Here is a 13,754-nt window from a genome sequence, read left to right on the forward strand (position 1 = left end):
TTTATAAAAAAATATCGTGTAACTACATAACAGGGATTATATCAATAGTTCTTCCAAACCATAGCTGTAATAAGTATTATGCATTTTTATAATAATAAAAAACTCCATAGTAAATATTACATTTTTAGTCCTAAGTATATATTTTTTTAAAATAATTTTTTAGATTTAAGTATAACATCACATAGTGTAGTTATTTGTAATATGATTTTATCTCAAAATAATAGAAACAACAATTCCAAAAATAAAAGATTTAAGTTTTAAATAAAAAACATTAAATTAGTTCCATTTCTCACAAGGTACTTTGCATTGTTTGACGTTTGATGATATTAAGCAACTGGGCCACATATAATGTCATGTCAAGATGTGAAGGGAAGAAATATTATACACAAAATTTCACTATAGGTCACCGAACGAAAGAAATCGGTAGCTATAATATTTAACCCAGAAAAAATTAATAACAAATTGGGTACATAAAGGAAAAACAGTTATTGGGTATTTTTTTGACAATTTTTTAGTTGGGACCGAAATTTTTCCACTTTAGAGGGATGATGTTAATGGAAGAATTATTGTACATCAAATTTCACCGAACAAAATAAATCTGTAAGCCCAATATTTAACTATGAAAAAACTAAAAACGATTTGGTTACATAAAGGAAAAAATTGTATTAGGTAATTATTCGACCATTTTTGAGTTAGGACCAAATTCTTCTACATTACTTCATTTTAGAGGCTTGATGTCAGTGGAAGATAAATTCTACACCAAATTTCACTATAGGTCACCGAACAAACAAAATCTGTAGCTATAATACTTAACCCAGAAAAAATTAAAAACGGATTGGGTGCATAAAGGAAAAATTTAAAAATTCGACCATTTTTGTGTTAGGGCCAAATTCTTCCACATTACTCCGCTTTAGAGGCATGGGGCCAATGGAAGATAAATTCTAAACCAAATTTCAATATAGGTCATCGTACAAAATAAGTCTCTAGCTTTACTATTTAACTATGAAAAAACTAAAAACAAATTGAGTGCATAGAGGAAAAATTGGTATTGGGTAATTTTTCGACCATTTTTGAATTAGGGCCAATTTCTCCCACATTTTCCACTTTACAGGGATGATGTCAATGAAAGAAGTATTCTACACTAAATTTCAGTATATGTCACTGGACAAAAGAAATCGGTAGATACAATATTTAACTATGAAAAAATTAATAACAAATTGATATTGGATAATTATTCCACCATTTTTGAGTTAGGGTCAATTTCGTCCACATTACTTCACTTTAGAGGCATGGTGTAAATGGAAGATAAATTCTACACCAAATTTCATTATAGGTCACCAAACAAACGAAAACTGTAGCATCAATATTTAACTATGAAAAAACTCAAAACAAATTGGGTACATAAAGGAAAAATTGATATTGGGCAATTTTTCGACCATTTTTCAGTTAGGACCAATTTCTCCCACATTTTGCCACTTTAGAATGATGATGTTAATGGAAGAAGTATTCTACACAAAATTTCCCTACAGGTCACCGAACAAAAGAAATGTGTAGCTTCAATATTTAACCATGAAAAAAGTCAATAATAAATTGGACACACAATTGTGGGTCATTTTTAACCCTTTTTTGGTTTAGCAATCAAATTCTCCCACATCTCTCCACTTTAGAGGCATGTTGCCAATGGAAGATAAATTCTACACCAAATTTCACTATAGGTCATCGAATAAAAGAAATCTGTAGTATCAATATTCAACCGGAAAATCGTCTAAACTAATTGGACATTTAAAGAGAACAAATATTGAATCTCTATGCTACCTTATTTGAGTTAGGGTCAAATTTCTCCCAAATCTGTATACTTTAGCGCGATGATGCCAATGGAAGATAAATTCAACACAAAATTTCACTATGAGTTACCGAAGAAACAAAATCTGTAACTATAATATTTAACTATGAAAAAATTAAAAACAAATTGGGTATTTTCCTAACCTTATTTGATGGGATGATTTTGATACCATATTTTGTGTTTGGGTCAAATTCTCCGACATCTCTCTACTTTAGCGCGATGATGACAATTGAAGTAATATTCTACACCAAATTTCACTATAGGTCACCGAACAAACAAAATCTGTAGCTTCAATATTTACCTACGAAAAAATTAAAAACAAATTAAGTTTTCAAAGGAAACTATTTTTATATGATTTTGTTACCTTATTCGAATAAGATCCGAATTCTCCCACATTGCTCCACTTTAGGGGGATAATGCAAAAGGAAAAAATATTCTCCACAAAATTTCACTATGGGTCACCGAACAAACAAAATCAGTAGCTATAATATTTAAATAAGAAAATATCAAAAACAAATTGGGTATTTAAAGGAAAAAAATGCTTACCAATTGTCATTCCTTCATATGACAATGCTGAGCATGACAGAGAGTGTTCCCATTGGCAACACAGAGATACAAAGACGGCAACGACGACGTTGACGTTGAGAGCGACGTCTATTCATTTACTAATCGATCACACGAAAGCAGAGAAAGAGATACAGAGAGTGGGTGAGTGAGTGTGTACAGTACAAACATCTGTGGCGTCGACGCAGACGTTGCCGCCGCCGTTAGAAAACACACTGCACATAACGGCGCCATTAAAGGATTGATGCAAAACAAACGAAACGAAGCACGCATATATATGAATAAAACACTGAGAAAGTTTTGCAAATTTTGTTAATAATTTATTGAAATTGCAATTAAAAACAAACACACTTTATTAATTATCGATAGTATTTCACACATATAGGATTTTTTTCAATAAAACACCGACCGAAAGATTGTAAAACACGACACGGACCGAAACGTAAATTTGTGACATTTTGCCAAAACGAAAGCTTCAAACAAACTGAGTTGAAGCAATGGGACAGGGTCGCCAACACTAAATACATGTACACTTGTGAACTTATTTATAAACATTTACCGCCAAAAAAAATTATGTTTGAACAACATTTGAGGTTAGATTCGAAAAATATTGGTTTTTGTATATATAGAAGGCGAATACTGTAATTATTAGCTTGATTATATGAAGCAAAAGGTGGATTTATAAATGTAAACTATAAAAAAAACTATTTGACTTTATGTTAACAAAAAAAAACTATTTGAGGTTATGTTAACAAAATATTTGAGGTTAAATTCGAAAAATGTTTGGCAATTCAGAAAAACATCGCAAATTAAAAAAAATTGTGACACTTTGTGGGGGAGACACTAGAAGAAGTAGACCGATGGGTACCATCATCGGACTTGTTGAGGTTATGTTTAAAAAATATTTGAGGTTAAATTCGAAAAATATTTGTTTATATTTGGAGGACCATAGGGACCTAGAAAAAAATATTCTTTAAAAAATCCATGCCTTTTTGGACCTTGGAAACAAAATTCTTTAAAAAAATCCACGCTTTTGGGGACGTTTAAAAAATATTTTTTTAAATGAAAGAAAATACAAAAAATTTTATCTTAATTATATATTGCACAATTTATTTAAATAGATCAAATAAACAAATTTCAAAATTAATCGTAGCCTTAAAAAATAGTACATTTCTTTAAATGTAAAATTATATTTAAAAATATAATATTATATTATGCATCCATTATTATATAACTGAAAAATAAAAGGCCTACAAAATTACAAAAAAAGAAAACATTATTTTAAAAAATAATTAAAATATTCTTATGATGATATTGAATCTATTGGAAAAACAATAAGTACTGGATATAATTAATTTTTTCATAATAATCTCTAACTAAATAAAAAATACTTAAATAGTATTGGCAAAGTTTTTGTAAATCTTAATAATATTCATAATTTTTAAATTTATAGAAATAATATTACAATTTTTTTTTAAACTGAGCAAAATTGTTTTTTCTACTAAAAATAATTTATTTACATTTTTTGTTATTTTTTCTAAAACGTCTTCTCACTTAATCCACTCCTGATCGATTTGTTGCACGCCACCCATTAAATATTCCACCGTGAATAATCGTATTATCCTTGCCAAATTCTCGGTGGTGGTATAATCTATCACGGTCTCATTATCATCTGGTGTGTGCCATACGGTGGGAAATGGTACTGGGATAATGTGTAAAATCGGAACATTTCGCCTCAAAAACGGTATGTGATCATCCTCGATAAACGATGATCTCAAGGCATTGGGTTGGAAATAACGATTGGGATCGTGGGGCCGTGATACGCCACTGCTAACATAACGTTCCATTAAGCCGCTGTCCGCCAAACGATCTTCAATGCTTAGCAAACGGCTATACCATGATTCGGTATTGCTAAAGAAACTATAAAATTTCGGATCTGGCATGCCCAGCAAATCGAGTAGCACCAATAAATCCAATTTGGGTAGGAATCCTTCTTTTTCCCATTTTTTGGCCAAGTGGCGGGCACCATATATGGAATCCTTCGGACTCCATTGCTTGAAAGCCTCCTCTCCGTCGAAGAATATGAACATTAAACTAAGTTCGGAATCACGGAATGGCTGCAATTGTTTCTCCAAAACTTTGGCCAGATTTAACATCATGGCACAGGGTACTGCAGAATCTGTGGCACCTAAAAATTCCGCCTCCGGCATATATTTACTATCATAGTGGCATGCCAGAACCAAATAACGCTCCGCATTTGGATTCAAAGTGGCCACAATGTTATGGAAATGTAAGTGGCCAAATATGGGTACTGTGTCATGGAAGCTATGTAACTTCACCGACCACTGTAAATCTTTCAGAGATTTGACAATATATTTGCGCACTTTTTCATGTCCCGGCGTGCCCACAATACGTGGAATGAGAATTTCTTTAACGGTGTGTTTTAAATGTTTCACATCCGATAAATGGGCCACATCATGGAAATGCTGATGGGGTAACTCGTCCACATGATAGGGTTGCTGGAAAGAGACAAGGAAAATGAAAAAATTACAAATTTAATAAAAAAAATAAATCCATCGAAAATACCTGTTTCTGTCCCACCAAAAACTCTTCGCCCTCATTTTGGCCCTTGGCCGAAACTGATACCAATAAATATAGGACAATAACCCATAAATCGTTGGAGGCCATATCACACGGTGGGATTTGCCACGTTATCTGTTATGTTCCACTTAATTATAAATTACTGTCTGTTGGTTATCAATTGCGCTTTTTTGAAAAGCAAAACGTAGCAGGAAATTTCAACAGGTGTTTTAATCACGGGAGGGGAGTTACCGCTTCCACCAATTAAACTCTCTCACAAACTATTTAATAAATATAATTGTTGTTTTTGTAAACTATGCTCTCATTGGCCGGCACTTTATGTGTTTTTAATATTATTGTATTTTTTAAATAAACAATTTATCACAGACGCTTTTACTTTTCCCCCAACTCAAAGGAAACAGAACATTGCATGCACGTCATCAGCGACGCCGCCGCCTTTTTTGCCTTGAGCCAAGCAATGTAATGAACATGAATAACTTTGTCAACTAGTCATATTTCATTGTGTTATTTGCAATATTTAATAATTATTGTTGTTTTTATTTGTTTTTTGGTTGATAAGATTTCTAGGCACCATTTAATTAACAATAAAAAAACCAAACTCCGATTCAAGTGACTCTTCAAAAACATATGTTTTGATTTTCTCCCTTTTCCTTGTGTACGTTCTCTCTCTCTCACACTCTGTCATATATATACAGAGTTGTATTTTGTTAAAGCAAACGGTGCACAGTAGCCCAATGTGTAGAATTGAAACAGAAAAATGAATTTAAATTGAATAATATTAATTTAAATTAAATAATATTAAATTAATTAACAAAAATTACGAGAAATGATTGTTTTACAACAACAACATTCTTATTTTTATTGTAAAGCAATAATGACAATGTCAACAATTGATTACAAGGGTTGCTCAAAAAAATTTTCTTGAAGAAACATTTTTTTTTTAATGTCATCAAGGCGTGGATTTTTCAGAGAATATTTTTAAGGATTATTAAGGCGAGGGATTCTTTAAGGACTGTTTAAATGGTCCTTCAAGGCAAGGATTTGTTAAAGAATATTTTATTAAAAGGTACTTCGTGGCCTGGATTAAAAAAAAATTCTCTTCATCTTCCTTTAGGCGCAACACAATTTAAGACCTCAAATATACAAACCGTGAGGTCATCGAGCGATTGCATTGGGCACCATTTTGCAATTTGGTTATGTTAATATAAATTTCACCATCTTACAAATCGGAAAAGTAAAATTTCGGAACATTCCGAAATTCCGAAAATGGAGTCGAACCGTGGTTATGATGGTTATATCAGATGCAGGAATATCAAATTATTGTCACTTCGTTTGCGACCACAACTTTGAAAATTCAAAAATATACTGGATTTTTTTTTTGCGAGGAAGTTTTTCATCCCTCTAAGGACACGGAATTCATATAGTATCATAGAAATAATGAAAATGAAGCGGAGGACCTGTACATAGGAGGTGTGACAAAACATAAACCTATTGTTTTCTATGGCGCCCAACTGTGAGCTATACCAAAAGCCGGGAATATTCGCTTAAATTTTTTTACGAAGCGAATTATTTACCTATCGAGAACCTCAAATGCCAAATTACAGTCACTTTGACTGCAAATTGACGCCAAAATCCTTCAAAATCCGAAAATGAAACTGATCCGTTTTATTAGGTGGCTATACCAAAACTTGAATCCATATTGAAATATTTGTTAAAAATGCGTTTTTTTCTTCCTCCAAAAACCTGAAACACCAGATTATAGCTAATTCGCTTGCAAAATTCAGTTATAAACATTCAGAGCGGAACATAGAGTAAAAAAAATCCGCAAATATTTTATTCATCCTTTCAAGAAATTAAAAGGTCAAATTAATGGAAATTTAAAAAATATGGCTAAAATCTTTAAAATACGAAATGTGGCGCCCAACTGAGAGCTATACCAAAAAGGGGAATATACATTTAAATTATTCTACGAAGCAACCTAAAATGCCATATTACAGCCACATTGGCTGCAACTTGACGCCAAAAACCTTGGAAAATTCGAAAATGAAACTAATCTTACGTATTAGGGGGCTTTACCAAAACTTGAAGCTTTATAGAATTATTTGTGAAAATAAGTTTTTTTCTTGCTCCAAGAACCTGTAATGCCAGATTATAGTTACTTCGCTTGCAAAATACAGCTATAAACGTTCAGAGCGAAACGTATATTGAAAAAAAACCGCAAATATATTTTCATGAAGCCAAAAGGCAAAATTAACGGTACCACCTTTTCAAAATGGGGCTAAAAAATTCTAAATGCGGTAAAAAGTTGCGAACCTTTCTATTAGGGCTATATAAAAACGTGAACCTTTATTGACATTTTCCCGCAAAAAAGTTTTTTCGCCCTGTCAGATTCCGGAATTCCAAATTACAGACACTTCGCTTCCAAAACTGCACCCATGACAACAAAAAATCTCGAAAATGAAGTGGAAAGGGGGAAAAAAAATTTGAAAATTTTCCGCGAGTTATATATTGTATTTTTTCTCCCTCTTAGAACGGGAATTCCAAATTACAACCACTTCGATTCTGAAAATGCACCTTGGACACAAAAATATCTATAATGGACCATATATTTTTCACCTTCCAAGAAAAATTAACATTTTTTGAAAATGCAAAAACTAATCTGGTTTACATGAAATTTATGCAATCCGATCCGATCCAGTTTCAAAAATCGGTTACTTCCCCCAAATAAATAAATTTATTATTTTGATCAGGGTAAAAATACTTAACTCCGAAACAAAAACCCGCCCATTTTTATTAAACCCGAATTAAACCGAATTTTTTCCGACCATTCCGAATTCGTGAAAAATTTCGCCCATACATAGAGTTGCTGCGGTAATGCATGTTATAAAAAATTCCCAAACCTAAAGCAGCCTTCATTTATTATTTTAATCAGGGTAAAAATATTTTTTTTAAATTTTTCATTATTATTTAAAAACGAATTTTTTCCGACCATTCCTTAAAAAATAGCAACCATATACAGAGTTTTTTCCAAAAATGCAGGTTATAATAAAATCAGCTAACCTAAAGACCCCTTAATGTCTCTCTCCCCATTCCACTGTCAAATGTTTTCATATGCCACAGAGTTGTATTCTAACCATGTGTTGACCGACTTCTCAATGAAAACAAACAAACCACAAAAACTACCCCCCAACCACTATTGTCACACACACACAAACACGACGAAAACAAAAACAACAGCATGAACAAGCACAAACACACAAACTCATTGAGTACCCAAAATAAAACTAAAATTGTTCAAAACAATTGACTGCTTCTTACCAAATCATGGACCTCAAAGGCAGCACCCAAATTATAAATGAATTTCTTTTTGCTGGGCAAAAGATCCTGCAGGAAACTGGGGCAATTTTCACGAACTTGATCCAATAGCTGGCCATAGGATTTGGAGTATTGACGTAAATGGGGAATTAGGCGCATTTTTTGGAAATTTTTCAACTTAATTTTTCACACAAGCCGAGTACCAAACACCACCACCACCCTTCAATAGAAAAAATAGTACTGTGGGTAGATTGACAAATTTCTAAGAGTGAGCGGTTGGATAGATGAGAGGTAAGCAGCAGCAGAAATTGTTCAATTACGCAAGTTCAAAACCTGCTGGCATTCGGTTGCTGTAAACATTCTGAACAAAATACAATGTTTACAACAACATTGTCCCCTGCCACCCCTGTTCGGGGGCTTTACATCACAAAAATTTGTTGCTAAACATTTTCGGGATTTTGTTTAAAAAAAACTATTTAGAAACACAATTTATTGCATAGTGAAGAACAATAACAAAAAAGGAAAATATCTTAGGAATTATTTTTTTCTTTTTATAAAAAAAGGGGAATTATTTTTCATATTTTGCGATCTATACAATACTCTTAGCAGTCCATTCTTATCTATTATTCGTCTTTTTTTGCTTTATACACCTTAACTTAATCCGTTTTCGTTGAATCTTTACCGCCGAAATAGGCCCGGTAGATATACAAACCCAGTGCCAAATGCAATGCCAAAACAGCACCCACTGCCGAATAGATATTGGTGTTCAAATCCGTCAGGGTAAAGAAACGATCCAAGACCACAGCTTTCAGGCAGAAGAAAGTGGCAACGGGCAGGAAAACAATCAGCGAACAATAGAAGAATACAATTTTAAAGGAGCTATAATCTTTGGCGTCCTATAAAGGGGCAGAGAAAAAAGAAAAGAACAAAAAACATGATTGGTATTGTTTGTTTATGCCAAAGGAGAAAGTGTCGTGTTTGTCGTACTCACATCGGATCTTTGTTTCTTTAGTTTTTGTTTATTGCTGGCCGCCTCACCTGCGGAACTATTTAGTTTATTTTTATTGGCCATATTTTAATTAATTGTAGTTAAAAATACAAAAACAAGTTGTCCCAATTTTATTTTTTTAGTCTAATTGCAGATTGTTGTCAAAAAAAAGAATATATGACATTACACATTCCGGCAAGAGTAGTCAAGTCAATCAACGTCACATGATTAGGCAGTGCAGGGTTGTATTTTGTTTGGTTGGGGGGAGAGTAATTAGTCAATGATTTACTGTACGTAGTTAAGTGCCGTAAATGTGTAATAAAATGGGAAGGCATGGGAAAATGGTATTTTTTAATTGAAATAAATAGAAAATAGAATACATTAATCAAAAATATTAAATTAAATACTTAAAATAATATATTTCAATTATTTATTTATTTAAATTCTATTTAAAATTAATAAAAAAGTAAGAATTAAACGGTATTTATAACAGGATTTCATTGTGTTTGGTTGCTGGGAGAGTAATTAGTCAATGACGTATCGTACGTACAGAAGTGTCGTAAATGTGGTGGAAAATGATAAGGCATGGAAAAAAATTTAAATTTTTCAATGAAATAAATAAAAAAATTAATTTAAATATTCAAAAAAGTAATTTAATTTTTTTATTGAAATAAACTCCACTTTAAATTATTTTTTGTCTCAGGGGCACAAAACGACACAAAGAAAAGGGAGATTTTGTTGAAAATAATAAAAAATATAGCTCTGTAATGGTGCCCTATTATGTTATTATGCAAGTAAATGAATTGATATTTTATTTTTGCGGGGTAAATGTTCGGACCGTGTTATCTTTTCAAAGAGTTGACCACAGAGACCTTTATCCTTAGCAAATGCTTACGATTTATTTCAAAAATTTTTTTCGAATGATTTTATTATAATTTATCGTAAATTTTTTTCTATTAAAAATGTGTGATTTATCGTAAATTTTTGCCATAGAAAATGTATGGACATTCTCGTAAATTATTTCTTGATAAAATTCAGATCGTAAAATTTTATGCTTGACAAAAGTTTAAGATATATCTAATTTTTTTTCGAAGGATTTTATTGCTTGACTAAAGAAATTATAATTTATTCAAAATTTTTTTCTATAGAAAATGTAAACGATATATCGTAACTTTTTTTCTATTGAAAATTTTGCTATGTATCGTAAATTTTTTGCTATAGCAAAATTTATCTCGATTAAATTTCATTATAGAAAGTCGAGATATCGTAAAATTCTATATTTAGCAAATGTTAATGTTACGTCACAAAATTTTTGCGTAGGATTTTATTCCTTCACTAAAGAAATTATAATTTATCGTAAGTTTTTTTGAATAAAAAATTAATTTTTTCTATTCAATTTTTATTAAATGTTATTGCAATTTTTTTCCATGAAAAATTCTAGGATATATCGTAATTTATTTTTCTATGGAACATTTTTGCTATGTATCGTAATTTTTTTATCGATAATTAATCTCCTTTAAATTTCTTTGGTGAAAATTGAGATATCGTAAAAATTTATTCTTAGCAAATGTTTACGTTACATCTCAAATTTTTCGAAGGATTTTATGGCTTCACTAAAGAAATTATAATTTATCGTAAGTTTTTTGTATAAAAAATTTACGTGATTTATCGTAAATTCTTGCATATAGACTTTCTCGTAAATTATTTATTTATAAAATTTTTCAGATTTATCGTAAATTTTTTTTCTTCTTCGTCTAAAGCCACCTTAATATATAATAATTTGTTAAATTTTGAATTCCGCTTCGTTTTTTACAGTTAGACAGATAGTCAGTGGTTCTCAATAGAGTACCTATTTTTTGTGTCATGATATTCACATAGTGTAAAGCCAACTTAATATATTCGATATTAACTACTTTTTTGACCGTTTCGATAAATTTTGGACATTTCCGCTTCGATTTTTAAAGTTATTCAGATAATCAGCTGTTATATTTATTTTGCCATGATATTCCTGTCGTCTAAAGTCACCTTAAATAATCGGTATTAAGTATTTTTGACAGCTGCGCTAAATGGAGTAATTATTTATTGGAGTGCCATAACATTTCTATCGTCTAAAGCCAACTTCATTTTTTGACAGTTAGTCAGATAGTCAGCTGTTCTATTTATTGTGCCATGATATTCCTGTCGTCTAAAGTCACCTTAAATCATCGGTATTAAGTATTTTTTGCCAATTTTTTTAAATTTTGACATTTCCTTTTCGTTTTTTTTACAGTCGTATAGTCAGCTGCGCTAAATGGAGTAATTATTAATTGGAGTGCCATGATATTTCTATCGTCTAAAGCCAACTTAATATAAACCATATGAACTATTTTTGACCGTTTTGATACATTTTGACATTTCCGTTTTTTTACAGCTAGTCAGATAGTCAGCTGTTCTATTTTTTTTGACATCATATTGCTGTCGTCTAAAGTCACCTAAAAATATCGGTTTATTTTTTATTTTTGGCAGTTTTGTTAAATTTTTGACATTTCCTTTTCGTTTTTTGTTGATAGTCTGATAGTCAGCAGCGCTAAATGAAGTAATTATTTATTGGAGTGCCATGATATTCCTATAGTCTAAAGCCACCTTAAGATAAGTGATATTAACTATTTTTGGCCGTTTTGATAAATTTTGGACATTTAATTTTCGTTTTTATTTTGCGCGAAATGGAGTAATTATTTATTGGAGTGCCATGATATTTCTATCGTCTAAAGCCACCTTAATATATGCAATATTAACTATTTTTGGCCCTTTTAATGAATTTGTGACATTTCCGCTTACTTTTTAAATACTTTTTTTTTGATTTTTATTATAAAGTAATTATTTTTATTATTATATTCTATTATTAAAATAAAAATAATTTAAAACTAAAATAAATTTTTAAACTAAATTTCAATATCGACAAAAAATAAAAAAAAAATCGTACCAAAATATTCCATCCATCATCTATTTGTACGATTATCAACTATTTTTAGCTTTTTTTCCATCATTTGTAAATGGTTGGCTTGCTGGCCGACTGTTGGCGATGGTATCCAACGACCGAGCCAGCGAGAGACCTTCTGTTCAGTTCACTTAAGTGGCTCGAACCGTGAGGAACGTAACAATTTCAGTATAACGGCGAACAGCAGCACTTAGAGTTTGAATTTTTTGATTTTCTCTCTGACTCTCTAAGTTACACATAAACAACAACAGCAACAACTACAACAAATGAAAAAAGTGAAGTGATATATAACAAAAGAAGTTTATATACAAAAAAAATATTGAAAAAATATAAAATATTCAAAGCAAAGTGTTCAAGGAATTAAAATTTTGTGGAAGCGCAATTTTTTTTTCAAAGTAATACAAAAAATTATTTTTATTAAAAAAATCTGCTAGCTTTTCAATGTGAAGCTGCTGTGTAACTCTAATTTACGCATTAACGAAACGAAAAATCGCTTTTCTTTGTTTGTGGCCAAGAGGCAGGCACAGGAAAAACAACAAAAATTTTTGTTAGAAAATCAATTATGTTCCCCCTTGAATTTCCCTTCCCCTCGCCACAGCCTATTCTCATTGGACCTTTTGATGGCCCCAAGCACAATAGCCTTTCTTTTATAGGCACTTTTAGTTTTATTTTCCAATAGCCTTGCTATTTATAGGATTTTTTTCTGTCTCCTTTCCGTTTTCTAATTAGAAAACTAAAGGCAACAACAACAAAAAATAACAAACATTAATTTTATTTGAATACACACATAAATATATACATTTTTCTTTTAAACTACAAACATATTGATGCAATTAAAGCCAAAAATAACAACAACTATTCTGTTTTCTTTTTTTGTATACATTTTGTTGTTATTGTTTTAGTTTATAATAATAACAATAACAACAACAATAAATCAAAATCCATCTCCGTTGTTACAATAGGCAGAACACAGCAAGCCAGCCACTCAAAATTTCCTGTTTCCAAAAAGTGCCCGAAAAGCAAATTTGCAACATGGTTTGTTGTTATTGTTAATCGTGTTTTATTCTGTTTGCAATGGGAGAAAATTCAAAAAGTATTGTTTGCCCAAAACAAAAAGTGCCCAAAATCAACAAATATTCAAAAAAAGACGTTAAATATTAAAAGCAAGGGCCCTTTTTGTTCTAATTTTTTCCATTTACAAATGACCGTCTGTCTGTCCAGTCATCCGGTGCGCACGATGTCTTTCGAAAGAAGTAACCGATCTCATCCAAACTTAGCACATCATCACATTTTTTCCAAATTTAAATCAAGTTCGGAGATAGAGAAACCTTCTGTGTCGAAATTTTTTCATCTTATATCAGATGAACGGAATGTCTGATTCAAACTTTCTACCTACTTTTACCAAACCTAAATCAAGTTCGAAGATGGGAACCCACGGGTCATTACTTCAGGTCAACATTTTAAAA

General features: G+C 31.2%; 2 protein-coding genes across 2 annotated transcripts; both read right to left on the reverse strand.

The window, feature by feature from the left end:
• Window positions 1–3,957: 3,957 nt before the first annotated feature.
• LOC133337517 (glutaminyl-peptide cyclotransferase) lies at window positions 3,958–8,482 on the reverse strand. The gene is made up of 2 exons (XM_061545737.1): window positions 8,327–8,482; window positions 3,958–4,926 (listed from the first exon to the last, which is right to left on the reverse strand). The coding sequence occupies exons 1-2, from the start codon at window positions 8,480–8,482 to the stop codon at window positions 3,958–3,960; spliced, it is 1,125 nt and encodes a 374-aa protein (XP_061401721.1).
• A 494-nt stretch (window positions 8,483–8,976) lies between these two features.
• LOC133337518 (vacuolar ATPase assembly integral membrane protein VMA21 homolog) lies at window positions 8,977–9,395 on the reverse strand. Its single transcript, XM_061545738.1, has 2 exons — window positions 9,315–9,395; window positions 8,977–9,219 (listed from the first exon to the last, which is right to left on the reverse strand). The coding sequence occupies exons 1-2, from the start codon at window positions 9,393–9,395 to the stop codon at window positions 8,980–8,982; spliced, it is 321 nt and encodes a 106-aa protein (XP_061401722.1). The 3' UTR covers window positions 8,977–8,979.
• Window positions 9,396–13,754: the final 4,359 nt, after the last annotated feature.

The sequence above is a fragment of the Musca vetustissima genome, unplaced genomic scaffold (genome assembly GCF_032173495.1).
Source record: "Musca vetustissima isolate MV318-11 ecotype Yass unplaced genomic scaffold, APGP_CSIRO_Mvet_v1 utg3750, whole genome shotgun sequence".
Taxonomy (NCBI): Eukaryota; Metazoa; Arthropoda; class Insecta; order Diptera; family Muscidae; genus Musca; species Musca vetustissima.